The sequence below is a fragment of the Aquarana catesbeiana genome, linkage group LG04, assembly GCF_042186555.1.
Source record: "Aquarana catesbeiana isolate 2022-GZ linkage group LG04, ASM4218655v1, whole genome shotgun sequence".
NCBI lineage: Eukaryota > Metazoa > Chordata > Amphibia > Anura > Ranidae > Aquarana > Aquarana catesbeiana.
In genome coordinates, this window is record NC_133327.1 from 297,311,579 (window position 1) to 297,339,227 (window position 27,649).

Below are 27,649 nucleotides of genomic sequence, written 5' to 3' on the forward strand. Positions count from 1 at the left end.
GACTGGTGATTCCATAATTTTTGCCAGGGGTTGCAATATATGAATAAATGTAAAATAGATACACAAAGAACTAAAAATCATCATACATAAGTAAAATAAATGAATAATATGTAATAACACATTAATAAATAATAACTAACCTTAAAAAATATTAAATACATTATTATTAATAATAATAGGATTATAAAATAACACCCAAACTCGAACAAAAAAATACATTATTAATAATAATATTTTTTATGTTAGGGTTAGGGTGTTTAGTTATTTATTATTATTTTATTTTTTAAAGAGTAGGGATTAAAGTTAAGAGTTAATTATTTATAGTTGCTTAGTTTTTTTTAAATTAATTTTTTAATTATGATTTTTATTTATTTGTGTATTTATTTTACATTTATTTATTCATTTATTATTATTCTTATAATAAATAAAATAAAATAATACACAACCCTAACACCAACTCCTAATCCTAACACTCACCTCTTACCCTAATGAAAAAACATAATAAATTAATGATAATAAAAGAAGAAATAAAAACTAATGGAAAAGCTGAAATACTTAGCAACAAATGATGCAACAGATAGTTGATTTAGCTAACTTCTTTCTTTTCTTTCTTTTTTTTTTTTTTTTTTTAGGTGTTGGTCTTGATGATATCATGGATGTTGGGGTAGATAAGGTAACTGCTGTTGATATCAATGATGAAGATGATTTAATTCTACCAGACAAGAACCTTAACAGATTAAATGAGCCTTCCATAAAATCGCAAAGGAAATCACCACGTTTAAAAGCACAAGGTACATCTTGTTGCCTATGCAGGGAACCATAATTGAGATACATTTGTCCTATATGTTTGCTCTAAATGTGATGCAGAAGTAGGATTTCTCTTGCAGAGCATGCAGGACTGACATGTCTGAGCAACACTGACCACATAATTGTTTATTTTTTTTCGTAGTCACCTGTTTTGGTTGTTCAGATGTTGTGGTTTGCATGTCAAAAGCATTCTTGAGTAATCACTCGTTAACATTGGAGCGATGTGTCATGCGATTTGACAGGTCAAATCACATGACAAGTCACAGCCTATTGCCGACTTTGCAACGCCGCAGCGATTTGCAAAAGTAGTTCCTGCACTACTTTTGCCGATTTTGGGTGCGACTTCAATAGACATCTGTGCATGAAGCTGTACAGATGTCTTTCAAGGAGCACCTGAAATCGCGCTGACCTGCTACTTTGAAATCGCGCTACTTAAAGTGAAGTAGCACGATTTCAAAGTAGCATCAATGTGAACCAAGGCTATCTGTGATGACCTGTATTTTTCCATACTGAATATACACAGGTCACTGCTAGGGTACCTAGAAAACAATTGTTTTCCTTTTACTGGACTTATTTTATAACATTTTTTTCCATCACAATAGGATACAGGAAGAGACAGGGGAAGTACAACAAAAAGGGGGACACATAAAATACATTTCAAAACATTCAATTCAACATTCATTTCATACTCCTTAAAAAAAATAAAATATATATATATATATATATATATATATATATATATATATATATATATGTATATATATATATATATATATATGTATATATATATATATGTATACGTATATGTATATATGTGTATATATATATATATATTATATTATATATATCTTACAACTACTTCCACCAATAATATACAAACTCCTCTGTTACTACAAAAATTCTCAACTCTATTCAATTGATTATCATTATTTAACCACTTGACCTCGGAAGGTTTTATGCACGTCATGACCAGGGCATTTTTTGCTGTTCAGCACTGGGCTTCTTTAACTGGCCATTGCGTGGTCATGCAACGCTGTACACATATACATTTATATAATTTTTAGTTTTCTCTTGTTGCTATTTGATCACCGCTGGGTTTTTAATTTGTTATTATATAAACAAAAAAGACCGAAAATTGTGGAAAAAAAACAAAAAACAATATTTTCTGCTTTCTGTTATAAAACATATCCAATAAGAAAATAAAAAAATCAAATGTCTTTGTAAATTTAGGCCAGAATGTATTCAGCTGTCTTTTGGTTAAAAAAAAAAAAAAAAATCCCAATACAGTACGTATATAATAATTGGTTTGTGCAAAGTTATAGTATCTAAAAACTATTGAATATATACTGGAATTTACGTAGCTATAGACGCTATACTGTAATGGCAGTGATTAGCGACTTATAGTGGGACTGTGATAGGTTGGCGGGCCATCTGGTGCTAAAAGACACTATCTTGGAGGGTCACTAACTGACACTGATGTCGCTACTTTAACTAATACAGTGATCAGTGATAATACTGTACACTGACACTGTACTAATGACACTGGCTGAGAAGGGGTTAACTGTGTGCCTAACAATGTGTAATTTGTGTAATAAGTGCTGCTACTACTTTGCTATCTGGCTGTTTTTTCTCCCTGCTTTTCAGGGAGAAGAAACCGGCACATCTCTGCTCACAGTACATAGAGTTTTTTGTGTTTTTGTAAATACAGAACTCTGTGCGTGATTGGACACAGCTGATCAGCTCATTTCAGCCCAAATCATTGCCTGAAATCAGCTGCCAAACGCGTGCTGTGTGCAATCATAGCACAGGTCGGCAGGGGGCATGCGTGCCCCAAATCAGGAAGAAGGCTGGTCATGTACATGATCATGCCTGTACCTGCCGCCTGCTTACAGTATATTTCCTGTGATCGGTCAGCAGGTGGTTAAAGAGACAACACAAAAATCCCACAAAAACAAAACACCCCCTTTACTCAGTAAAGAGAGAATAGGCCCTCACTTTATAAGTACTCTTTTTGTTGCGGGTAAATGTCTTCAAAAAGAGGAGCAGGACTAACACTATAGGGAAGGGCACACCGATGTCGTCAGTAGTTCCCGATGAATCTAGTCGTATCCCTAGTGTTGTATCCCCTGAAAGACCAGAGGCTTCTGGGCAATCTGAGCCGCTGCGTCTATCTGGTATTGTGCCTACAGTCAACTCTGCTGCTTCACCCTTTATCACTAAGGATGAACTGTCCTTGGCCCTAGCTGGGTTATAGCACAGGATTGTGCTGGCATGATTGCCTCCATCCCGCAGGGTAGCAGAAGGCGTGACAGATCCCCCTCCCTGGAGCCTCCTAGTCTGGAGCAGGAATGGGTTGAGGATGCGGAAGAGCTTAAAACTCAGGACTCTGTGGAGGGCCTGGCAGTTGATGTCTGCCTCTCAGTTGCAGAGGCTTTTGATCCTGACTCTGACCGAAATGGTTCATTCTGCCTTTAAGTTGCCTCTTCCAGAAGTGACTGAGCCCCCCTGGTCCTCTCTGGGACCCCTGAGGCCTCTTCTGGCTTCACAGGCTTTCCCTCTACATCCCCTGTTGGAACAGGCGGTGTATGCTGATTGGTAACATCCTGACAGGATTTTTGTTCCTCCCTAAGAGGCTTTCGCTTTTATATCCCATGGATGAAAGGTCCATTAATAAATGGAACGTGCCAGCAGTAGATGCAGCAGTCTCTTCCTTAAACAAGAACTTAACTTGTCCGGTAGATAACGCACAGGGTTTAAAAGACCCTGGTGAAAAGAAATTGGAGTCATTATTAAAGACTTCCTTTTCTTTGGCCAGCTCAGCAATTCACCCAGCTGTTGCAGCAATTGGTATCTGCCAGTCCATAAATGATCAGGTCAAACGGCCTGATAGGCCTAACCAGGAGGTTGATCTGCCTGAAAGTAAGACAGATATTTCTCGAGCGCTATGTTTTGCTATTGACGCCTTAAAGGATTCAATACAGCAGGTTTCTCATTTGGCTCTCTCTTCTGTACATACGTGCAGACTCTTATGGCTTAAGAACTGGTCAGCTGAGCTTCCTTGTAAAAAGTTATTGGCGGGTTTCCCTTTTCATGGGGAACGTTTATTTGGTGATCATTTGGACAAATATATCCAAAAGATATCCGGAGGGAAGAGATCTTTACTTCCTGTGACGAAAAGCACCAGACGTCCCTCGTTTAAAACCTCGTGACTGCTTTCTCCAATGTCTCAGCATCAGGCAGTTCCACCACCAACAGGGCGCTAGGGCCAGGGGCAAGCCACAGGGCCAGAAGAAGCCCTGGGTCCAAGATTCTTCTAAACCCAGCACCAAGCCCTCCTTTTGAGCAGATGCCCCCACTTCATCGAGTGGGGAGAAGGCTGATGCACTTTGCGGACATTTGGAGAACAATAATTCAGGAGGAGTGGGTCACCTCAATTATATCTCACAGTTACAAGCTAGAGTTGAAGAGGGTTCCCCCTTCAGAGGTTTTTAAGATCCAGCGTTCCCTCGGATCCTCCATTAAGAAACGTATTGCTTCCGGGACTACATCATCTAGTATATCAAGGAGTGATTGTAGAGGTTCCGGTATCAGAAAGGGGCACAGAGTTTTACTCAAACCTGTTTACGGTTCAGAAACCAAACGGGGACACAAGGCCCATTTTGGACCCAAGATCCCTGAACAAGTATCTACTGATAGTCCTTTCGGATGGAGTCTGTCCACTCAGTAGTAGCCTCACTCCAGAGGGGGGGGACTTTCTAGCCTCGATATGATGCGTATTTACACATACCTATCTTTTGGCCTCGTCAGAGGTTCCTACGTTTTGAAGTAGAGGAACGTCATTTTCAGTTTGTAGCTCTACCCTTCGGGCTGGCTACAGCTCCCGGGTGTTCACAAAGGTCCTAGCACTAGTACTGGGTCTTTTAAGGGCCCAAGGGATCCTGGTGCTCGGGTATCTGGATGACCTCCTACTCGGAGACCACTCATTACAGGCTCTAGAACGGAGCATAATATGCACAGTGCGATATTTGAAAAGCTTGGGCTGGATCATAAATACCGAAAAGTCAGCCTTCAAACCAGCTTAAAGTCCTAAAGTATTTAGGCCTGTTCCTAGATATGGTTCAAGCAAGCAAGGTTCGGGTGCATCAGATAAGGGGGCACCAGACAACCCTCCATTCGGCTCTGTATGAGTCTCCTAGGGAGGATGGTATCCTCCTTCCAGGCACTGCCCTATGCCCAATTGCATTCCAGGCCTTTACAACAAGACATCTTGTTGTCCTGGACCAGGAGAGGAAAAGCCCTGGATTACCCAATGTGCTTATCTCCTCAGGCACGCTTAAGCCTAAACTGGTGGTTGCAGGATCAGAACCTGCGAAAGGGAAAATCCTTTCTCCCGGTAACTTTGAGAGTACTGAATACAAGTGCCAGTCTGTCAGGTTGGGGAGCGACCCTAGAAGGGCTCAGCTCAGGGGAAATGGTCAGAGACAGAACAGATCCTGCCCATCAACGTCCTGGAATTACGGGCAGTACGTCTGGCCCTGCAGTACTGGACAGTGGAGCTTCAGGACTGCCCTATCAGGGTTCAATCCGACAATGCCACTGTAGTGGCCTATATAAACCACCAAGGCGGTACCAGGAGTCGTTCAGCTCTGAAAGAGGTGAACCACATACTAGCCTGGGCAGAGGGACATGTGCCGATTTATATCGGCAGTCCATATCCCGGGAGTAGAGAGCTGGAAGGCAAACTATCTCAGCTGCCAGCAGATCTGCCTGGGGGGATGGTGCCTACACCCAGGGGTGTTCCAGGAAATTTGCCATGGAGACAGTACTCCCTGGTTTATTCTTTCCCTTCCATCCCTCTCATCCCTCTCCTCTGTCCACATTTGTTGCGCAGGTTTCGGAAAGAGGGGGTTACAGTCATTCTGGTGGCACCAGCCTGTGAGACTGACAATAGACGGGCCAAGGACGCTTCCACGTCGCCCCGATCTACTCTTCAAGGTCCTATATTCCACCTCAATTTACAGTCTCTAAATTATTGAAGCCAGAGTGTTAAAGGACCGTGGCATCTTGGGATCAGCAGTGTCCACCCTAGTGAACTAGAAAAGCTGTCACTAGGAAAATTTATCATAAGGTCTGGAAAACTTGTATTGCTTGGTGTGAAGTCAGAAAATGGCATCCTCGGAAATACGTGATTGGGAGAATTATCTCTTTTCTACAGTTAGCTGTGGAAATCAAATTGGCTTTGAGAACAATCAGAGGTCAAGTTTTGGCCCTATCAGTATTCTTCCAAAGGCCTTTAGCCTCCCATTCACTGATCCAAACCTTTATGCAGGGGGCAACTCATTTGCTTCCCCCCCATTAGGTCACCTATGTGTCCTTGGGACTTGAACTTGGTTCTGTCTGTGGAACCTATCAAGGAAATTCCATTAGACTTGCTGTCATGCAAGCTAGTCTTCCTGATGGCTATCACCTTGTCTAGAAGGGTGTCGGAGTTGGCGGCAGGGTTCCGTACTTGATCCTTCACCACGACAGGGTCGTGTTATGACCTGTTCAATCCTTTTTGCCAAAAGTGGTGTCAGCCTTTCATTTAAATCAGAGCATTATTTTGCCTTCTTTTTTTTTTCTCTCAGCCTCGTTCGGCGGAAGAGAGATGACTGCATTCTTTGGACGTTGTCCGGGCAGTCAAGGTTTGTCTAGATCTGCGGAGATCCGAGGTTCAGACTCCTTTTTTGTTTTAAAAAAAGGACCCAAGAAAGGGCAGGCAGCTTCCAAAGCTTCCATTGCCAATTGGGTCCGTCAGTTGGTCATTCAAGGCCTACAGGTCTGAAATTTAAAGGTCTTCCTTTAGGGTGAGAGCTCATTCTACCAGATGGCTTTTCGCCATCAGATATCTGTGACTCAGATTTGTAAGGCTGCTACCTGGATTCAGTGCATACGTTCACAAAATTTTATCAAGTGGATATTCCAGAAGCCGAGGATTCGGCTTTCGGCTGCAGTGTACTGCGGGCTGCCGTATAAGTTTGGATGGCTATTGTTTGCCAGGGTGTCTTCCTCCCCTCAAGGCTATTGCTCTGAGACATCCCAGTAGGTAAAGAATATTAGCTTGACTCTGTGTCCCATGATGTATGAAAAAGAAAAGGATTTTACAGGTAAGTATGACGAAAAAATCCTATTTGCAAGCATGCACGGGTGCCATTTTGGGTTCCCTTGTGTGCAGTCGGCAACTCAGAGGTGCACAACTCCAGCACAATTACAAAATGGCTCTAGCACAATGGCACCAGTGCCATTGCAAGTATTAGGACATTTGTTGTGGGATGACTTGTCACATGGGTGTCTGACTTTGGTAGTTGCTTCTCTTAGCTGGGCGGTTGCTCCCACTACCAGAATTATAGGCTTACTGACCCTCAGCAAACATGGAGTTGCCTAGGCAAAGAGGTGGAAGGAAAGGATGGACGGTGGCATGGGTTCCCATTTCCCTCGATCAGGTAGGGAGAATCCCCTTAGTTCAATCTATAATGGCTCCCCTAAGGGTCAGCTTAGCTTTGAATCCCTGTCCTTATCTAGCAGTTTCACTGTTTCAGGGGTACAATCCTCCGGTTCCTTTGTGTCTAGGAAGGAAATTTCATTAGCCGTTTCTGGCTTGTGTAACCAGCTTTCAGAAGTCCTCACTGATTTGGAATACCTGAGACGCGAACATGGACGCTCTCCTTCACCCCCTACCTTTTTGCAGGGGGGTGAGGTGTCAGAAAAACATCCTTTGAACAAGAAGGAGGAAGCCATTAAGGATTTGCAATCCTTTTTGGATGAGTCCTCTCAGGAGGACTCTCAAAGTTTGGGACTGTCTCAGATACAGTGGGCTTTCCTGGATGACGCTATGTGTACGAATTTAAAGTTGCCACTTTGGGAGTGCTGTTCTTTCAAAGACACTAAAAAGATGAGGTTGTGTCAAGTAATTAGATGCCCAACATGGCAAGCTTTAAATTTGCATGCACCCCCAAAACAATGACAAAAGTTAGTCCTATGCCATTTGGGCTCACCTGGAGGAGGTGTTCTCATTTTTGAATCATTTAGCCCAGTGGTATCCCATGGAGGAGGAATTCTGCAGGAAATTGGGTTCTCTGGCTGTTGATCTGGTCATTTCCTACTTGAATAAGACCCTGCCGGTCCCAGTGGATGAGGTCCTAGTCTGTAAAGATACTGCAGATTAGAGGTTGGAAGCCCTCTTTAGCCAGTTTATTGCTACCTCTGTAAGGCTTACGGTAATGGCAGCAAGGCATTGCTCACATGCCACAAGCTGACTGTTACCAAAAATTAGATAATATATTGCCTTCCCCTCCCCCCTTGCTCGATACCATTGCAAAAATATGTCACATACAAAAATTGGAACTACCACTATTTTATTTTCCAGGGTCTCTGATTTAAAAAAATACAATATATTGTAATATGGGGGATGTCTAGTTTAGTGGTAGATGCGTTTTTCAGTAACTCCATGGCACTCAGCTATTAAGTTTAAGGGGTCATATATGGGGGGAGGGGGGAGAACGCGTTGAGAATCCACATCCAGAAAAACATAATTTGACTACAGTCTGTTTTTTACTGTCTATACTGTAAAGGATTTACATGTATTTACCAGTGGGTTATCGTATGTGATATGGTGTCTGATAAGGGCTATACAGGTCTTGAAACAGTAATGCTCTTTTTATGTTCTTCTTTTAATATGTACACACAATAAACATTGTTTTTTATATACATTCCTGAGATTTGCACCTTTTGAAAGTCCCATTCTTTTCTGCTTATTTTTCTATGTACTTTATGGGGATGTGGTGTGGATGCAGTCCTTGAGAGCTTTCTTAATATATTTGATAGTGAAAAGGTTAAAGCATCCTTGTCTCTGGCAGAAGCAGTTTTGCATCATTGGTTGCCTTTCACGTTTCCCTATGTTGATGTTTTCACCACAGTAAGGCCTCATGCACGCTGTGCGTTAAAATAACGTTATAAAAATGCCAGCAGCTTTTATTAGCGTTTTTTAGCGTTTTTTTTTTCCAATGGATCAAAAACGTTAAACGCTGATTAGGTGCGCTTTTGAGCGTCTATCAGTGTTTTTTGACGTTAGAGCGTTTTTACAGCTGAAAAACTCTCAGAGCCCACTAGTGTTGGGTTTTTTTTACAGCCAAAAAACGCCCCAGCCAAAAACAGTTGATAACAGCCTATGTGTACATGGACACATAGGATAACATGATGGGGAGTTTATTGACTGTAGAAAAAATGTCTGAAGCCAAAAACAGCAGCTGTAAAAATGTCCAAAAACATCCAGTGTGTGTGTGAGTCCTAAAGGTTAATGCTGAGGGCTGATGTAATTTTCTGGGTGGAGTGTTATGTGCGTTCTGCACTCTTTCCTACTATTATTCATAGAGCAAGAAACATCTCATCACTGCTCCTGCTTGCAAGCACTAAATGGAGCTCAGGTCCATTTCAGTTTCCCACTTTTTGCAGTTCACTCCTCATCAACACTAACTGCCTGAGATTGAAAGTAACTGAGGCCTTTACACACCTTTTGGTCCTAGTTGCTTTACTGCCATGGGGGAAACGGAAGGGGACAGTCCTGTTGCTATGATTGACCCCAGCACATACTCCTCTAATGGTTCTGGGGGAGTCTACTCAATATCCTCTGAGGGAACCAGCACCTGTGATATGGAACCTTTTACTCATGTAGTTATAGGGTCTGCTTCATTAGAGTCTTCCTCAGTTTCATCCATTGCTCTGTTCTCCACATCTACTCAGTACATTTTGACAACATGCTAAATTCCCTGTGACCATCCCTGCATTCAGGGGATCTGCTGGTTCTGCCCTCTGTCCTGTGTTGGCGGTGACTTTAATCTGTCAGACCATGTTGGACTGGGTGAGTTGAGCTCTCTTCTCTGCAGAAGTAGATCCGTGTCTCTCAGAGTGGATGGATGAATGTTTGGAGCCGTATGCTTCAGTTGTGATGGCTTGTTACAAACATAAACTTATGTCCCCAATGGGTCTGCTGTTCATACAAATGTGTAGGGCACTCTGGTTACACTACTTGAACCCAGATGACAAAATCTAAAGAGCATCTGCTTTGATTGGCCTTGAAGGAAGGTCGTGCCTTTGAAGCTGCACTTGACACAGTGATCAGTAATGGCTCAGGAGGACAGAGCGTGCTTTTTTCAATGTAGCAAGTCTCCCACTCAGCCCATAGGGCTCAAACTTAGAGGTCAACTATCTCTCTGAAAAACCTTCTGCATGAAGTCTTTCAGGGTTTCTCACACCCCAGACATCTTGCTGCAGTCCATACGTTTACTCGGATTCTGGAGCTGTGCCCCATCCAGGTCTCTACTCCCTTCCTCATGAATAACCCCTGTCCTTGGGGCTAGAACAACCTCTCATAGTACAGGGTACCTCTTGGGGTCCCTTCAGAGGGACCCCTAACCTACATGGGCAACTGGGACCAGCCCTAGCTGTTCCCTACGTACATAGAATTGATCCTCAGTGTCGCCCAGGCTCACCTGCTACTACTTGAAGCATTAACCCTTGTGCTCTGTCCAGTCCCCTCTCCAGGCATCCTTTTTGAGGAATGCTCAAACAACCTCCTGTAAAGAGTATCTTTATGGATCCTTGTAGTCAGCACCTTTCCGAAGGACCCAACTCCTGCAACATCCAGCCTGATTGGGTCTCACTAAGGAACAGCATTGGCAACCGCTTTTCAGTGGTGGGAGAGGAGGTTTAGCTTAAGCCCTCCCTTAAAAGACCATAACCTTGTGCACTGTTCCCTTGTCATCAGGTAGGGAGTTCATCCCTTCTCCATTGAGGGGGTGTAAGACATTAGGTGAATGCCCCTCAGGATGGCCTTCCCCTTTCCAATTTTTTTCTTTTACCCCCCCATCTCTGCAGTGGTGGATTTAGGTTCTGAGCAGACCTATAAATCTGTCTCTTTGGATTTGGTAGTCCCTGCTATAATCCTTCACCCTCTACAGGGGACCGGGTTAGTTTGTTCTCCCCGTGAACGGCATTCCACTTGCTGGAACACCTGCATCCCCAGGACTTTCATCTAGTTCCTCAGAATGAAGAGTTCCCTTAATGTGGAGGGATCCCACCTTGACAAAGCTTTCTGCTTCATACTCCATTGGATCCCATTGTGGTATTGCAGTGTCTTTGGCTCGAGGAAGGAGTGGACGTCCTCCCTGCGACAGGAAAATCGCCTGGCCCCTGGCTAGACGATGCTGAGAGTATTTATATATCACTTGTACTGCCCTTGGAGACTGGCTGTCATCAGCAGTGTCCGCACTATGCAGCAGGCAGAGATCATCACTGGAGGGTCCTGTGCCCCACTGGATTGTCAGTAGGTGGAATGCCTTAGGTTTCTGCTGCAGTTAATACTCTACTGGGACAGAGCATGTCCAGAAGACTTTATGGGACTTCTTCATCTGGGAGTTGGCCCTCCTTTGGCTGTTCAGCAGGCCCCAGGGAAAGGTCCTCCAGATATCTTCCCTTGCCCTACCCTTTAATAAGTAAATGCTCTTAGCTGTTTTGACTAAGATTGCTGCCCTTTGCTCCATTGTTGTTTGTTTATGCTTTGCAAGCCCTGGTGCGTCAGGAGCTTCTTAGACCTATTGCTGTGGTTTGGGTTAGGCAGGCTCTGTGATATTCTTCCACAGGCCCCAGTTCCATATGTAGTGTAAAAAGGCATGTTTTTGTTTCACCCCAGTGTTTTTTGGTGGATCCAATCTTACCAGGGGCTGAAGTCTGAATTTTTACTCCTGCTCACCCTTGAGGCATTTGTCTTTCCTGCACTCACCCTCTTCTGTCAAGTTGAATATATGGGAACGAACCCCTGAGTTCTCTAGTGGTCTCAGGGGTAATTTCACTCCCTTGTTGGCTATTGGTTGTCTGGCTAGGCTACAACCTTTAGTCACAGAGTTCTATCCTCTTGACCATAAGGGTTTGGAATGTCCAGTCTCAAGCCTTACCATGTAGACTGGCTGGTCTTTCTTAAATTGTCCTGTGTTTTGTAATAGGTTTTGTTTGGGATGTGTTCCTGTTGGGGGGGGGGGGGGGTGTTATCCCCAGTGTTTTATTTTGTTGACCACATCAGGGTCCTTTCTTCCCTGTTCATGAGTTCATTTCTCGTTCTGTTCAACTTCTGGCTGGCTTAGTTTTTGAACTGTTTTTGGATGTCTTAACTCTATGTGAATTCCAGTGTCTCTTATTGGAGGAGAAAGAAAATAGGAGTTTTTCACTTACTGTAAAATCCCATTTCTTGGAGTCTATTGAGGGACATAGGTTCCACCCCTCTGTATTTATGTTCATGCTCTTAGTATTGCTTTATCGCAAGACTGAGGCATACTGTGTTGAGGAGGGGTTACACTGAGATTGGTTTACAGTTTTTCTGTTTTCCAGTGTCCAATCCTCCTGTAGGTGGCACTATAACCCAGTTGTGTCTGAATTACTAGACTCCAGGAATGGATTTTAGGGTTGGTAAAATCAGACAAGCATACCATCAATTAAGTTGAGAAGCATTTTACAGTGAGCAATAAAGATACTTTTTTCCTCCCTCTCTCGCTCTTCTTGTCTAAGTTTTAGAGGACTGTCTGTTGGCTGCCGGTTAGTCACTGTGGCCAAAAATGAACATGAAATAGGAATAGGACAAATCGGGAGAGGAGGGTTTTGTCAGATTAACTTTGTACTTTCACATTGGAGCTGAACAGCAAAGTATTATATACGCTTTAGCCTTACAGATGTAAGTGTTTTTTTTTTAATACTAATGGTTATGGCAGTTCCATTCAGTGTTTTATTCCTTTCATTGTTTTATATGTTTATTTAACAGAATCCACAAGAACGCTGAGACCTAGTACAATTGAGAAGACATTGAATGCTGTAAAGGTTGCAAGTCCCAAAAAATCGAAATCTTCCCGAAAAGACACAGCAGTTGATGCAGCAAAAGATGAGGAACAGATTTTGAACGTCAGTAGTGATGATAAACGAAGCAATAGCACACCGAACTCGAGGAGATCAACAAGATTAGCAAATAAGGAGTATAACGATAAAGTAGCTACAGATCAGAATAGCGCAAATAAGGAGACACTAGATGAAGAATCAAATACCATAAATGAAATTTTATCAAACACACAAAGCATACTAGAAAAAGAAGATGGTAACTCTGAAACATTACATAGTGATTCTCTTCTTTTATTGAGTACAAATTCTAATAAAGATTTAGAAGAAGTGACAGAACATGATCTAAATAATTCTCAAGGAGATCTTTTGACAGATGAGGTCTTAGAGCCATCTGTAGATGAAAAAGTGTACAATAATGACAACTGTCAGACTGATGATAAAAAATCTGATGTCATTTATGATAAAGTTCATCAAGAGCTTGCACTTTTATCAGGAATTGTTGAATGCGACATGGGTGTTAAGACGGTGTTGCACCCAGAAATTAACGTTGAATGCATTTTGCAAAATGCTGTTAGCAGCTCTGTCCAAGAGTGCGAAGCAGACAAAAATTCTGTTGCACCTGAAATTTTGAATACTAGTAACAAATGTAATTCTTTAGAAGATATATCCATTGTAGAAAATTTAGTACTTAATTGCACAGAAGATGTAGAAAGCGGTGAAAAGTTACAGGCTACAGAAAAAGAAATGTCACCTGGAAATGGTTTCGGAAAACCAAATCGTAACCGAAAAGGTACAAAAAAGCTAAAACAAAGTTCTGCTAAAGTACCTACACAGAGGGAAAATTTTACAAAAAATACTGCTTTTCCAAAAGAGGGCTTGTATTCTCAACATCAAAAGGGTAGGTTTAAAAAAACTAACATAACCCACTCTGAATCTCCAGTTCCTTCTGACAAGTCGAAAATCATTAAAGTAACGAAAAAGGGGTCTGTAGCTACGAAAATCCATAACATTCCAATAAAGACTACAATTAAAAAAAAGCCACGTTCATTTGAAAAAAAGGGTAATTCCTCTACATTATTAAAACAGCTAGATGATGCATTACGGGACAGCCAGGGAAGTTCAAAAGAAACGTCACAAGTTTTGTCATCTCATGTACGTTCTGGAAGTTTATCACATTCTAGTGATAAATCAGTCAGTAAACAGTCACTACCAAAAATCACTCCTCAGTCAAAGGACATGGGAGAACAGAAAGAAGCAGCTGAGCAACCGGAAGAGAAGACAAAACTTAAAAAGTCACTTCCGCCCAGACAAAGAAGAAGTAGTAAAAGTGTTTCTGTTGATGAGCCACCTCTGTTTATTCCTGATAACATTCCTACTGTAAAGAAAGAAGGTGCAGAAGTAACTTCACCAGTTGATAAATATGTCTGGAATCCAACAAGACATTGCAGTTTATGCAGAAAACTTCACGGAAATAGGTAAGGATCCTTTGGTAGTTTGTTCTTTATAAATCTCATGTCTCTCGTAGAACCTATTGAAGAATATATTATTGACATCTAAATAGTCATGTCTGTGCTGAAAACAATAAAATAATTTAGCATAGTTTTCTGTATGCACACTCTACAACACCACATGTAGGCCAATACTCAGGAAAAGGTAGGGGTTACACAGCTCATAATTCCTAACTCAGGTCACCCTCATTGAAAATCGGGTGTTGAACACAACAGTGACCAATCCTATTCTCCACAGACTGCACAAATCCAAAGGAAAAGACTGGCTGTAGTCTAAAAAAAAAACTCTATAAAAAAAACTATCAATAAATGGTGTTTTACATGCTGTTTATACTCCATTACTATAGTAATATGTTTTCTGTATTCTGCAAAAAACCTGATCCTGCTGTTCTCGGTCTCTCTGTCCATGTCCCCACTGCAGTTGGGGGTTTTGCAGAGCAGCGTTGGCAGCTCTGCACATGCTCAGTTTTCGGTGAGTTTCTATGCTGAGCATTTCCTCCCTATCACATCTGAGCAGCCCATGTGACTATAGAGTCATAGATGTGGGCGTTTACAAAGTTACCAGCGAAACACAATGAGGGGGGGGGGGGGGATATTACATGTAGATTGAAGAAGGCTTCACCTCCCTCCTTATTCTAAGACACAGGCTGGAGCGGCATGACACAGCCTGTGACTGAAAATCTGCCCATACCATGTTTTTTTTTTTCAAACTCTTTATTGCATATCAAAAACATACATAATAATAACAACCACATTTACAGTTTTCTACATTAATTATTCTGTTCATCTTCTCACTATCTCTCACTAGTCCATTCCATACTACACCATTTACTCCAAATTTTCTGATATTTCTGTAGGTTTCCCCTACTTTCATACATAACTTTTTTATATGCTATATGATTACCTGCATTCACCCATTCTTTGATAGGAGTTATAACTTGCATCCATCTCTTAGCAATTTGCTTTCAAGCCTGAAAAAGTATTTTTTGCAAAAAAGATCTTTACATGTTCTGACCATTCTTCATCATTCAACACCCCCAAGAAACATACATCAGGGGTACAGGGCACCGGTCTTTTAATAATTTCAGATAATTTTTTTATTACTTGACTCTAATATCCTATTACCTCCCTATATGACCAAATCATATGGCAGAAATCCGCTTCATCTTGATGACATCGCAAACATTCTGATATTGGCCGTCTACCCATTTTATATAGTCTAATAGGGCTAAGATATATCTGGTCCATTATATACGATTGTGTCATCTTGTTATTATCTACTGAGGATACCAACAAATGCAAGGAACATATCTCCTCCCATTTCTTATCTGTCATTTCTGGGTTCATAACCAAGTCATTTGTCTCTTACTTTCAATGGCTCCCTGCCTATTTTAGCTTGTAATAGAAATTAGTACAATATTGATATCAGCCCCTTTGGCCCCTGTGACTTCAGAGTTCCTATAAGGCCCCTTTCACACTTGTCGTTCCTTGTGATTTCCAATGATAACCATTCATGTATATGCAACTTTAAAGTAGTCCCTGTGCTACTTTGGCCCGGCTTTCATGCAAGTTGAGGTCCATAGACCTCAAGTTTACACAGGCGTTCCCTAAAATTGTGGTAAAATCATGCTTTTAAGTCGCGGCAGTGTGAAAGGGGCCTTAGGGGGTATTTTGATATTTTAAGATTCTGCTTGCCAAATTGCACCTGTAAGGCATGTCTTTATTTTAAATATTAAAGTGTTTATGTGCTATATCATGTTGTTTGTTCAGGTATTCAAATATTAGCATAGTTCCATGTTCATACAACTGCTCTACAACCACACCTTTCTGTTTCCAGAAATTTCCATCTGGATTTCCTCTCAGCTGTTCAAATGCTGGATTATTCCAGATGGGAATTTCCTGGGGAATCTCCCTAAACCCTACTATTCCCTTAGCTTCTTTCCACACCACTCGTGCCATTGTAAACATGGGGATCTTAATTTTAGGTAACCTCGCTGCTTGTGTCTCCAATCCTACCACTAAGACCCCTTTCACACTGTGCTGCCACCGGCGCTATTTTAAATCCGCCCGCAAAACGCCGCCGGTATCGCAGCGCTGCCCCATTGATTTCAATGGGGAAGCGCGGTGGAGGAGCAGTGAGTTCACCGCTCCTTCACCGCTCCAAAGAAGCTGCTGGCAGGACTTTTTCTGATGCCCTGCCAGCGCACCGCTCCAGTGTGAAAGCCCTTGGGTTTTCACACTGGAGTGAATGGAGCAGCTGTTTTAGGGCGGTTTGCAGGTGCTATTTTTAACGCTATAGTGCCTGCAAAATGCTCCAATGTGAAAGGGGTCCAAATCCTCTGGAGTATTTCCAATAGGTACTTTTCCACTCCTCCTGCTCTTCGGTGTCTTTTCCATGTCTGTAGCTGTTTTAACCACCCTGCCAGGTAATATAAATATATATCCGGAAGTGCCAGCTCTGCTTCAGTTTTCGATCATTGTAGTGTTATTTTAAGTTTGGATCTACCATTAGCCCATATAAATGTTATAAATTGCAAATTTTACTTTTTAAATATATAGATTTTGGTATAACTACTGAGGAATGTGAGAATACATATACAGTGGATAAAAAAGGTCTGGTTTCTGTGATGTAAAAAAATAAGATAAATAATTTCAGGACTGTTTCCACCTTTTAATGTGACCCATAAACTGTACAACTCAATTGAACAACAAACCAAAATCTTTTAGGTGGAGGGAAGTAAAAATAAAACAATAAATAATATGGTTGAATAAGTGTGCACACCCTTAAACCAATACATTGTTGAAACACCTTTTTGATTTTATTAGAGCACTCAGTCTTTTTGGGTATGAATCTATCAGCATGGCACATCTTGACGTAGCAATATTTGCCCACTCTTTGCAAAAACCCTCCAAATCTGTCAGATTGAGAGTGCATCTCCTGTGCACAGCCCTCTTCAGATCACCCCACAAAGTTTTCAATTGGATTCATGTCTGAGTTCTGGCTGGGCCATTCCAAAAAAAATAATCTTCTTCTGGTGAAGCCATTCCTTTGTTGATTTGGATGTATGCTTTGGGTCGTTGTCATGCTGAAAGATGGCATTCCTCTTCATGTTCAGCTTTCTAGCAGAAGCCTGAAGTTTTTGCGCCAATATTGATTGGTATTTGGAATTGTTCACAATTCCCTCTTCCTTGACTAAGGCCCCTGTTCCAGCTGAAGAAAAACAGCCCCAAAGCATGATAATGCCACCACCATGCTTCACTGGGGGTATGGTGTTCTTTTGGTGATGTGCAGTGTTGTTTTTGTGCCAAACGTATCTTTTGGAACTATGGGCAAAAAGTTTAACCTTGGTTTCATCAGACCATAACACATTTTCCCACATGCTTTTGGTAGACTTCAGATGTGTTTTTTGCAAAATTTAGCCAGCCTTAGATGTTTTTCTTCGTAAGAAAAGGCTTCTGTCTTGCCACTCTACCCCATAGCCCATACATATGAAGAATCCGAGAGATTGTTGTCACATGTACCACGTAGTGAATATATAACTGGGCCCGGCGTCATTGGATTTGATTGACAGCAGCGGGAGCCAATGGCTGCGCTGCTATCAATCTATCCAATCAAGTGCCGAGAACCCCGGGCAGAGGGACAGCACCTCCTTACCATTGGAAATTCCAGGGCTCAGGTAAGTAAAATGGGGGGGCCGGGAAGGGGGGGGGGGGGGGTTGCAGGCACTGCCAGATGTTTTTTCACCTTAATGCATAAAATGCATTAAGGTGAAAAAACACGACGGTTTACAACCCCTTTTAAGGAGTTTTGTGTGTCTCCCATATACAGTATTATATCATCTGCATAAAGACCAATGACCTCCTTCCTATTTCCCATTACTTTTCCTTTATATTCCTCTGAATTCCTAAACCTCAAAGCAAGCGTCTCCTATTGTTATAGCAAAAAGATGGAGAGATAGCGGGCATCCCTGTCTTGTCCCTCTCTCTAATCTTATTGTGGATGACATTAATCCATTCACCAAAAGAGTTGAACGAGATTGACTATAGATTATGGCTATCCATTTTCTAAATCTTTCTCCGAAACCAAACTGTCCAATAATTTCTGTAAATGCAACCATTCAGTAGAGTCAATTGCCCTGGCCGTATCCAAAGATGCCAGGGGACTCGACTCTGGTATGTATTCTTTCATTTGTGCCACCAGCTGTGTTCTTATATTAATTGGACTTTCCTGGCATAAAGCCAGTTTGATCGCTATGAATAATTGATAAAATTATGGTATTAAGCCTTCCTGCTAAGATCTTCGTCAGTATTTTATAATCACTGTTAACCAATGAGATTGGCCTATACGAGGCACATTCACTTGGAACTTTATCTAGCTTTGGTGTAATCACCACCAAAGCCCTCATACATTGAATCTGGCAAAGATTTCTACTTGAAGGCTTCTGTATACATTCTAGTTAGAATTGGTGCTAGAATAACTATGTATTGATTATATACTTCCAACCGAATCCCGTCAGCTGATTTCCCTGATGCTAATAATCTCACAGCATGCCACACTTCCTCTTCTGTAATCTCCTTATCCATCATACTAACTTGTTCTTCCGTCAATTTAGGATATTCGATTTCATTCATATATTGCTCCATCTCCCTGTCTGTGCAAGTTAACCTTGTCCTATACATAGAGACATAATACTCATGGAAGCATTTAATTATCTCATCCATTGCATACACCAACTCCCCCGCTCTATTTCTAACTTTAGATACTGCCAGTGACGTTGATTGTTGTTTGACCATATGGGCTAATAATTTACTCGCTTGATTCCCTTGTTCATAATTCTGCTGATTTTTGAAAAAAAATCTTTTAGCATTAACTTCAGCTTTATCTTATACAGCTGTATACAATTCTCCCACCTTTCTTTATTACTCCTTGATGGATCCCCCCTATATTCTATCTCCACTTGCACACATTTCAGATAGTTCTTCCTCTTCTTGCCTATTTGTTTTCCTAATATTTGCTATTGTAGATCTCAAAGCTCCCCTTAGGTATGCCTTAAGTGCATCCCAACAATTGCCATCCGTTGGTAAATCTCCGTGGGCTTCCAGGAATATTCTCAGCTGGTCCAGTATTCGATCATTAATCCCTATTTGCAATAACCAATAGGGATGTATCTTCCATCCTGGTTGTCTTCCCCCTAAACCTACAGCAAGTTCAAATAGCAGTGGGGAATGATCTGACAATCCTATGATATTACCCAGTGCCAGATCTATTCGGGAGAGTGACCCTTTCCCATAGACGCACACGAGTATACTCTATTTTCTGTGTTTCTAGCTTGCCATAGATCTATCCACCCCACCTCATCTACAAACTTCTCAAATATACTTACTCCTACCTTATTCTTCTGCTGAATTATTCCATGTTTATCTTTTACCGGTTCAAACCACATATTAAAATCTCCCATACATATATAACATAAGCATCACAAATATTACTGCGTCCTTTTTATTACCCGCAAAGTGGCTGGTGGAGGGTTATAAATACCCATTATCACAAAAGTTATTGAGTACAGTTTAGCAAACACAAATACATAATAACCTTCTGGGCCGCATTTAACCTGAACACTCTCCCATACTGTACTACTGAGCGATGCACCATCAGCGAGACTCCCCTTGACAATGATGTGTGATAGGAGTGACTAGACCGCTGTATCCATATTTTTTTGTAAGGTCACTCATTTGTTCTTTAGTCAAATGTGTTTTCTATAAACATAATATTTTTGCCTGCACCCTGCGAATGGTTTAATATGCTTGGGCCCTCTTTAGCCTTGTCCCCATTCCCCTTACATTCCATGACAGAAAGGTACATTTCTCATCAGAATTCACCATTTTTTTTATTAACACCTATTACAAATCTATATATTTGAAAATGTAGTTCCCTCTACTTGTATATATCTTCCAACATGAGTCATAATATCCTAAAACCAACTTAACTTGATTCTCCACTACATATCATTCCCATCTATACCAATACTTCAGCCTCACTTCCATTCACTCAAAGTAGTTCTTTCTTTTACTTTCACCAGGTGATCCTGCTAGTAAGTCTATTTTTGCCACTTAAAAAAAAAAGGTTGTCTAGACAAAATAACACGTAGAGGGTTGAGACAAATCATTTATCGATGATGGGTGTTTGCAGTGGTCGACTTTTATTAATTTATGTAAAACCTTTATCCCATAGGGAAAAAAAATGTTTGCTGTAACTACTGAAAAGTGTTAGTTGAAGTTCAGCTTCAATTTGTTAGTCAAGTCCATCTAAATCTGCTAGTGCATCTAACACTACCCTCTCCCCAGACTGACAGTGCTGCTATCCAAAGGTGTCTGTTTTATTACTTCATCCACCCTAAGAAAGTAAGTGTGTTACTGGCAGGATCACCAGGTGACCACAGAGGGGGAAAAAAGCCTAAAAATGAAAACCAGTGCAGCCACCACATCTAATGATTGGTAAGCTGCACACTTAAAGTGGATGTAAACCCTCACATATATCCAGTGATGTGAACAGTCTCAGATGATGCAGAGATTAAACAAATCTCCCTCTCTAAGTTTTACATGTATATCTGTCTTCAGCTTTATATACTGTTTAGAAAGTGCACATCTTGTTAGAATTTTCTCTTCCTGGTTCCCCTGTAGGAGTGGATTATTGCTAGACACTGTGCGACAGCTGATTGGAGGAAAGGCCCCTTCCCCACACATGCAGAGGTTGGCTGTGTATAGTTTAGCAGTCTGCTGAAGAGAGATAACAAAACACTACAGATATGTGCCCAGCTCAAATTTCATGGATCGGATTTACCTCCACTTTAATGCCACTTTAAACTGAGACTTGTTAGTGAACAAGTGTCAGGAGTAAAGGTATCAGGCAAGAAAGAACTCTGTTTATATTTTCTGGATGAAAAAAGTTAAATTTCTTTCTCGAACATCACGGGACACAGAGCCACAGTAATTACTGATGGTTATATAGGGTATCACTGGTGATTGGACACTGGCACAACCTATCAGAAAGTTCAACCCCCTATATAATCCCTCCCCTTGCAGGGATACCTCAGTTTTTAAGCCAGTGTCTTAGGTGATGGACGTGTAAAGATGTCCTGTGCTGAGCTCCAAAGGGGAAAATTCTATACTGGGGCAAGCCAGGCAGACCGGATCCATTCAAAGTGTGCTTTCATGGCCGAATTGGATGGTACCCGGGCCTCGTGTCCGAAGAAACGAGGTTTTACCTGTAACACTTCTCTTTTTAGAGAGCTGGACCCCGCATATTAGAAAATGGTTTTCTAGCCTAATTTCTAGCCGGGTGCTTTACAGGTCCAGAACTGCAGGATCCCCCTATTCGTAGGGGGCCCCAGTCTCTGACGGTTTTTTCAAACGGAGCCCACCGTGAGAGGTGAAGATTGGGTATCCCACTGCTGAGGTCTAGACAGCGGTTATACCGCTCGGGCACCGCCGCCCCCGCCGCCATTGCCGTTTTCAGGCAGGCCCTTCACTATCAGCCTCTCTCCCTCCTCCCCCTCCCCCAGCCTTCTTTCATAGTGTTTCCGGAGGGTCGGCCAGCGCTGGAAGCACTTGTTTTTTCGAAATTCGAGCGGGGGGGCGATAGAGGGGGGGAACGTCAGCACAGGTGCTTAGACTCCCACTCAGGCCAGCTGCGGGCTATTAAAGCACTCTGTACAGATGCACACAGCCTTTGGAGGGACACAGAGCTGACGGTTGCATGTAAGGTGGGACACAGGCATTCTCCTAGGCAGCATTTACTAAGTAACACCAGACTGAGCATTGGGTAGCAGGGCTTTTAGCCGGACTACATCGCTCAGCAGTCAGTGTTCATTTTGTGATACCTCCACCTTGTTGCTTTGCACTATGGGTAGAAGAGGTTCAAACACCCCAAGAACCAGAGACACTAGGGGATCTCATTCAGGTTCTGAGGACCCCCTGTCAGCAGCATCCTCCCCCCCCTGAGGGGCCAGGGACGGCTAGCCAGGGAGAGCCATTGGGGTCAGGGGCTATACCTGCCTCCGGCACGTCAGCCCCTGTATATATTACACAAGAGGTTTTTTCCTCAGCTATTAATGGTTTAGAGGAAAGATTAATGGCCGTGATTACGTCTTCACTTGGTGGAAGAAAACGCACTAGGCCTTCCTCTGTTTCCCAAGACCCTCAGGAAGAGGAGCTCAGGGATAAAGGAGACGAATCCCTTTCAGAGGATCAGGATGGGACGGATGATTCCTCTTCGGAGGAATCAGGTGGAGAGGGACCCTCTGCGACTTCCCAAGAGGAAAAAGTCTTAGTGCAGATCCTTACTGGATTGGTCCGCTCCACATTTAAGTTGTCCGTACCTGAAACTGTTAAAGAATCCTCTTCTGCTTTGGGGTCACTGAAACCTTCTCAAGCAGCACAGGCTTTTCCTGTTCATAATTTACTTGAAAAGCTCATTTATTCTGAGTGGGGTCACCCAGACAAACGTTTTTTCCCGAGAAAGTTTTCAACACTTTATCCGATGGAAGAAAAGTTTATTAAAATGTGGGGAATACCGGCCATTGATGCCGCCATTTCCTCCGTAAAAAATAGTCTGACTTGTCCTGTAGACAATGCTCAGATGCTCAGGGATCCTGTAGATAAAAAGATGGAATCCCTATTGAAGGATGTTTTCTCCTTAGCAGGTTCAGTGGCTCAACCTGCAGTAGCAGCGATTGGAGTCTGTCAATACTTAAGAGACCATGTTAAACAGGTCATCAAATTATTACCTGAACAGCAGGCCCAGGGGTTTGCTAACCTTCCTGCGGCCTTTTATTACGTTGTTGACGCCATCAGAGATTCTATCGTGCAAACCTCTCGTCTTTCTCTGGGGTTGGTGCATATACGTAGAATCCTATGGTTGAAAAATTGGTCAGCCAAAGCACCATGTAAGAAGCTCCTGGCGGGGTTTCCATTTCATGGTGAAAGGTTGTTTGGAGAGGACTTGGATAGCTGTATCAAGAGAATCTCTTGTGGGAAAAGCACTCTCTTACCTGTTAAGAAGAAGAGTAAGTGTCCCTCTTTCAAACGGACTCTCTCCCCAGTGCCTGGGGCTTCAGCCTCCAGGCAGTCTCGACGGCTTCCTCCATCTGGGCCCAGGGACAAGAGTCAACCCCAGGGACAGAAGAAGTCCTGGGGGAAGAAGCCTACTAGGCAAAACACTAAGACCTCTGCATGAGGGGGCGCCCCCGCTCGCTCGAGTGGGGGGAAGACTGCGGCAGTTCTCAGGGCTCTGGCAGGAGGATATCCAGGACAGATGGGTAATCTCCACGGTAACCTTTGGGTACAAGCTGGAGTTTCAGGAATTTCTCTCTCGGTTCCTCAGATCAGGTGTTTCCAGAGACTCAGAAAAGAAGCAGTCGCTCCTTCTAGCGTTAGAGCGACTTTTGTCGCAGGAGGTCATTATGATGGTTCCCGCAAAGGACCAGGGATTGGGCTTCTATTCCAACCTTTTTACGGTCCAAAAACCAAATGGGGATGTCAGACCCATTCTGGATTTAAAGGATCTGAATCGATTCTTAAGGATTCAATCCTTCCGCATGGAATTAATTCGGACAGTAGTCTCCACCCTGCAGGGAAGAGAATTTCTGGCATCAATAGACATCAGAGATGCATATCTGCATGTGTCCATTTTTTCTGCTCATCAGAAGTTTCTGCGCTTCGAGATAGGAGGGCGCCATTTCCAGTTTGTGGCTCTGCCCTTTGGGATAGCCACTGCAGCTCGAGTGTTCACAAAGATCTTGGCTCCTCCTCTGGCCAGATTAAGGGCTCAGGGTATAGCTGTCATAGCATACCTAGACGACCTGCTACTGATAGACCGGTCGGTAGCCTCTTTGAATGGAAACTTGAGGAGCACAGTCAGGTATCTGGAACACCTGGGTTGGATCCTCAACTTAGAAAAATCTTTCCTAAAACCAGTAAGAAGACTGGAGTATTTAGGTCTGATCAGAGATGCAAGCCAGGAGAAAATATTTCTACACCAGGCAAAGATCGCTGCTTTAAGAGAGCTGATTCTGGCAGTCAGGTCCAAGAAGGGTCCTTCTGTCCGCCTTTGTATGAGACTACTAGGGAAGATGGTGTCTTCATTCGAAGCAGTTCCCTATGCTCAGTTTTATTCAAAAATGCTGCAACATAGTATTCTGTCGACCTGGAACAAGAAGGTTCAGGCATTAGACTTTCCGATGCACCTGTCGAATGCGGTGCGTCAGAGCCTCAATTGGTGGCTCATACCCGAAAACCTGCAGAAGGGGAAATCCTTTCTACCGGTTACCTGGACGGTGGTAACAACAGATTCCAGTCTGTCAGGTTGGGGAGCAGTTCTGGAACAGTCTGTGGTTCAGGGGATATGGTCCAAGACAGAGAGGACCTTACCCATCAACATTCTGGAGATCCGGGCAGTATATCTAGCCCTAAAAGCCTGGACTCTCAGGATACAGGGCTGCCCGGTCAGGATCCAGTCCGACAATGCCACAGCAGTGGCTTATGTCAATCATCAGGGAGGCACCCGGAGCTGAGCTGCTCAAAAGGAGGTGAACCAGATCTTAGTCTGGGCAGAGATGCATGTGCCATGCATATCAGCAGTTTTTATTCCAGGGATAGAGAACTGGCAGGCGGACTATCTAAGTCGCCAGCAGTTACTCCCAGGGGAATGGTCTCTACACCCCGACGTCTTTTGGGCCATATGCCAAAGATGGGGGGTCCCAGATGTAGATCTCTTTTCATCCCGATTCAACAAAAAGTTAGACAGATTTGTGGCAAGGACGAGGGATCCTCTTGCATGTGGGACAGATGCGTTGGTGATTCCGTGGCATCGGTTCTCACTGATTTACGCATTCCCGCCTATTCTGCTACTGCCACGACTCCTTCGCAGGATCAGGCAGGAAAGGAAGTCAGTACTTCTGGTGGCTCCCGCTTGGCCCAGAAGGACTTGGTATGCAGAAGTAGTAAGGATGACGGCGGGTTCCCCGTGGACCCTACCGGTACGCCCAGACCTGTTATCTCAAGGTCCAGTGTTCCATCCTGCCTTACAAACGCTAAATTTGACAGTTTGGCTATTGAGACTCACGTTCTGAAGAGTCGTGGGCTTTCAGGTCCTGTCATATCTACCTTGATTAATGCAAGGAAGCCAGCTTCCAGGATGATTTATCATAGAGTCTGGAAAGCTTATGTTGCCTGGTGTGAATCCAGAGGTTGGCATCCCAGGAAATATGTCATAGGTAGAATTCTTGATTTTCTACAAATAGGATTAGAGATGAAGCTGGCCTTGAGTACCATCAAGGGCCAGGTCTCAGCTTTATCAGTATTATTTCAACGGCACTTGCTTCGCATTCTTTGGTCCGAAACTTTATGCAGGGGGTGATGCGTCTTAATCCTCCGGTAAAGCGCCCCTAAACCCCTGGGACTTGAACTTGGTCCTGGCTGTGTTACAGAAACAGTCTTTTGAACCAATAAGTCAGATTCCTTTGGTCTTGTTGACAAGGAAGTTAATTTTTCTGGTGGCCATCTCTTCTGCTAGAAGAGTTTCAGAATTAGCAGCCCTTCCCTGTAAGGAGGCCTTATTTGATTATACACAAGGATAGAGTGGTACTGCGCCCTCATCCTAGTTTTTTGCCGAAGGTGGTTTCTGATTTTCATTTAAAAAGAGACATTGTTCTGCCTTCCTTTTTTCCAGATCCCTGTTTTCCGGAAGAGAGATCACTACATTCGTTGGATGTAGTAAGAGCAGTCGAGGCCTATCTCGAGGCAACTGCTCAGATTCGCAACGGATGTTTTGTTCGTGCTGCCAGAGGGTCCCAATAGAGGACAGGCAGCGTCAAAAGCTACCATTTCTAAATTGATTCGATAATTGATCATTCAAGCTTACGGTTTGAAACAGAAGATTCCTCCGTTTAAGATCAAGGCACATTCCACAAGGGCTATTGGTGCTTTTTGGGCAGTGCATCACCGGGCCTCAATGGCTCAGATCTGCAAGGCCGCAACCTGGTCTTCAGTTCATACATTCACCAGATTCTATCAGATGGATGTGAGAAGGCATGAGGATATCGCCTTTGGGCGTAGTGTGCTGCAGGCAGCGGTACAGGGTCCTCAGGTCTGATTGCACCCTACTTGGTCGTGGTTCCTCCCCCTCAGGTAGCATTGCTCTGGGACATCCCATCAGTAATTACTGTGGCTCTGTGTCCCGTGATGTTCGAGAAAGAAAATAGGATTTTTTAAAACAGCTTACCTGTAAAATCCTTTTCTTTCGAAGGACATCACGGGACACAGAGGTCCCGCCCCTCTTCTAATACACTATATTGCTTGGCTACAAAACTGAGGTATCCCTGCAAGGGAAGGAATTATATAGGGGGTTGAACTTTCTGATAGGGTGTGCCAGTGTCCAATCATCAGTGATACCCTATATAACCCATCAGTAATTACTGTGGCTCTGTATCCCGTGATGTCCTTCGAAAGAAAAGGATTTTACAGGTAAGCTGTTTTAAAAAAAATCCTATTATTTCAGTAATAGTCTACCACATGTGCATACATATTTATAATTTTGACAGGAGCCAATTAACCTACGTTTTGGAGTTTGGGGGAGAACAGAGGAAACCTATATGCAAACTCCATGCAGATAGTGTCTTGGATGGGACTTCAACCAAGACGCACTGTGCTGGCTAGTTACCTGCGTTTGAATTCTTTTGGAGTGCAACCAGTCATTTTCTAGGGGTTAGGACAACAACTCAGTTAAGCTTTTATTTTCTTTATTTACAAAGTAAATTATCTGTAAGTACGGGAAAAATAATTGTTCATGTTGCCAGAATTCTGGTATTTCAGACATGTATCTATGCTGTTACACACATATGCACAATGTTCAATTTTCTTAATAAACTTTTCTACTTGTTAAAATAGTTCCTCTCTTTGTAATAAAGGTGCATAGTAGAGGTGGGCTTTTAGTCTAAATTGGGAGAGCAGCCCAGTGATAACCATGGCTCCCTCCTTAGTGACAATAGAATAAGGGCCAATTCACACCACATACAGTCCAGTGCGTTTTTGTTCTGCATCAAAAACGTGTGGAAAGTAGGTTATATGGTTTCCAATGGCATAGTTCACACCAGTGCAGTCAGTTCCAGGGCTTTTCCGTTCCAGAAAAAAAAGTAGAACATGCTGTGTTCTTTCTGTACTGGAATGCAGTAAAATGCTTTAAAAATGCACTGGAATTAATCAAAAACACACTGGACCCTAGTATAGTGAAAAAAAAAAAAACTGAAAAATTAAAAAAAAAAAAAAAAAAAGCACCTGGAATGCATCCAGAAACGCATCAAAAAACACGTTAACGCGCATGCAGAAACACATTCGTATCGGATCTGGAGTGCATTTTTGTG

The 27,649-nt window shown here is 42.8% G+C and overlaps 1 protein-coding gene across 3 annotated transcripts in view; it reads left to right on the forward strand.

Annotated features, from left to right (window-relative positions):
* Window positions 1–27,649, forward strand: part of PHF3 (PHD finger protein 3) — a 220,615-nt gene that overhangs the window by 57,794 nt on the left and 135,172 nt on the right. For all 3 annotated transcript variants that reach the window (XM_073626731.1, XM_073626730.1, XM_073626733.1), the window contains 2 exons: window positions 633–791; window positions 12,653–14,198. In XM_073626731.1, coding sequence (XP_073482832.1) covers window positions 633–791; window positions 12,653–14,198 — 1,705 coding nt within the window. The remainder of the gene's footprint in view (window positions 1–632; window positions 792–12,652; window positions 14,199–27,649) is intronic.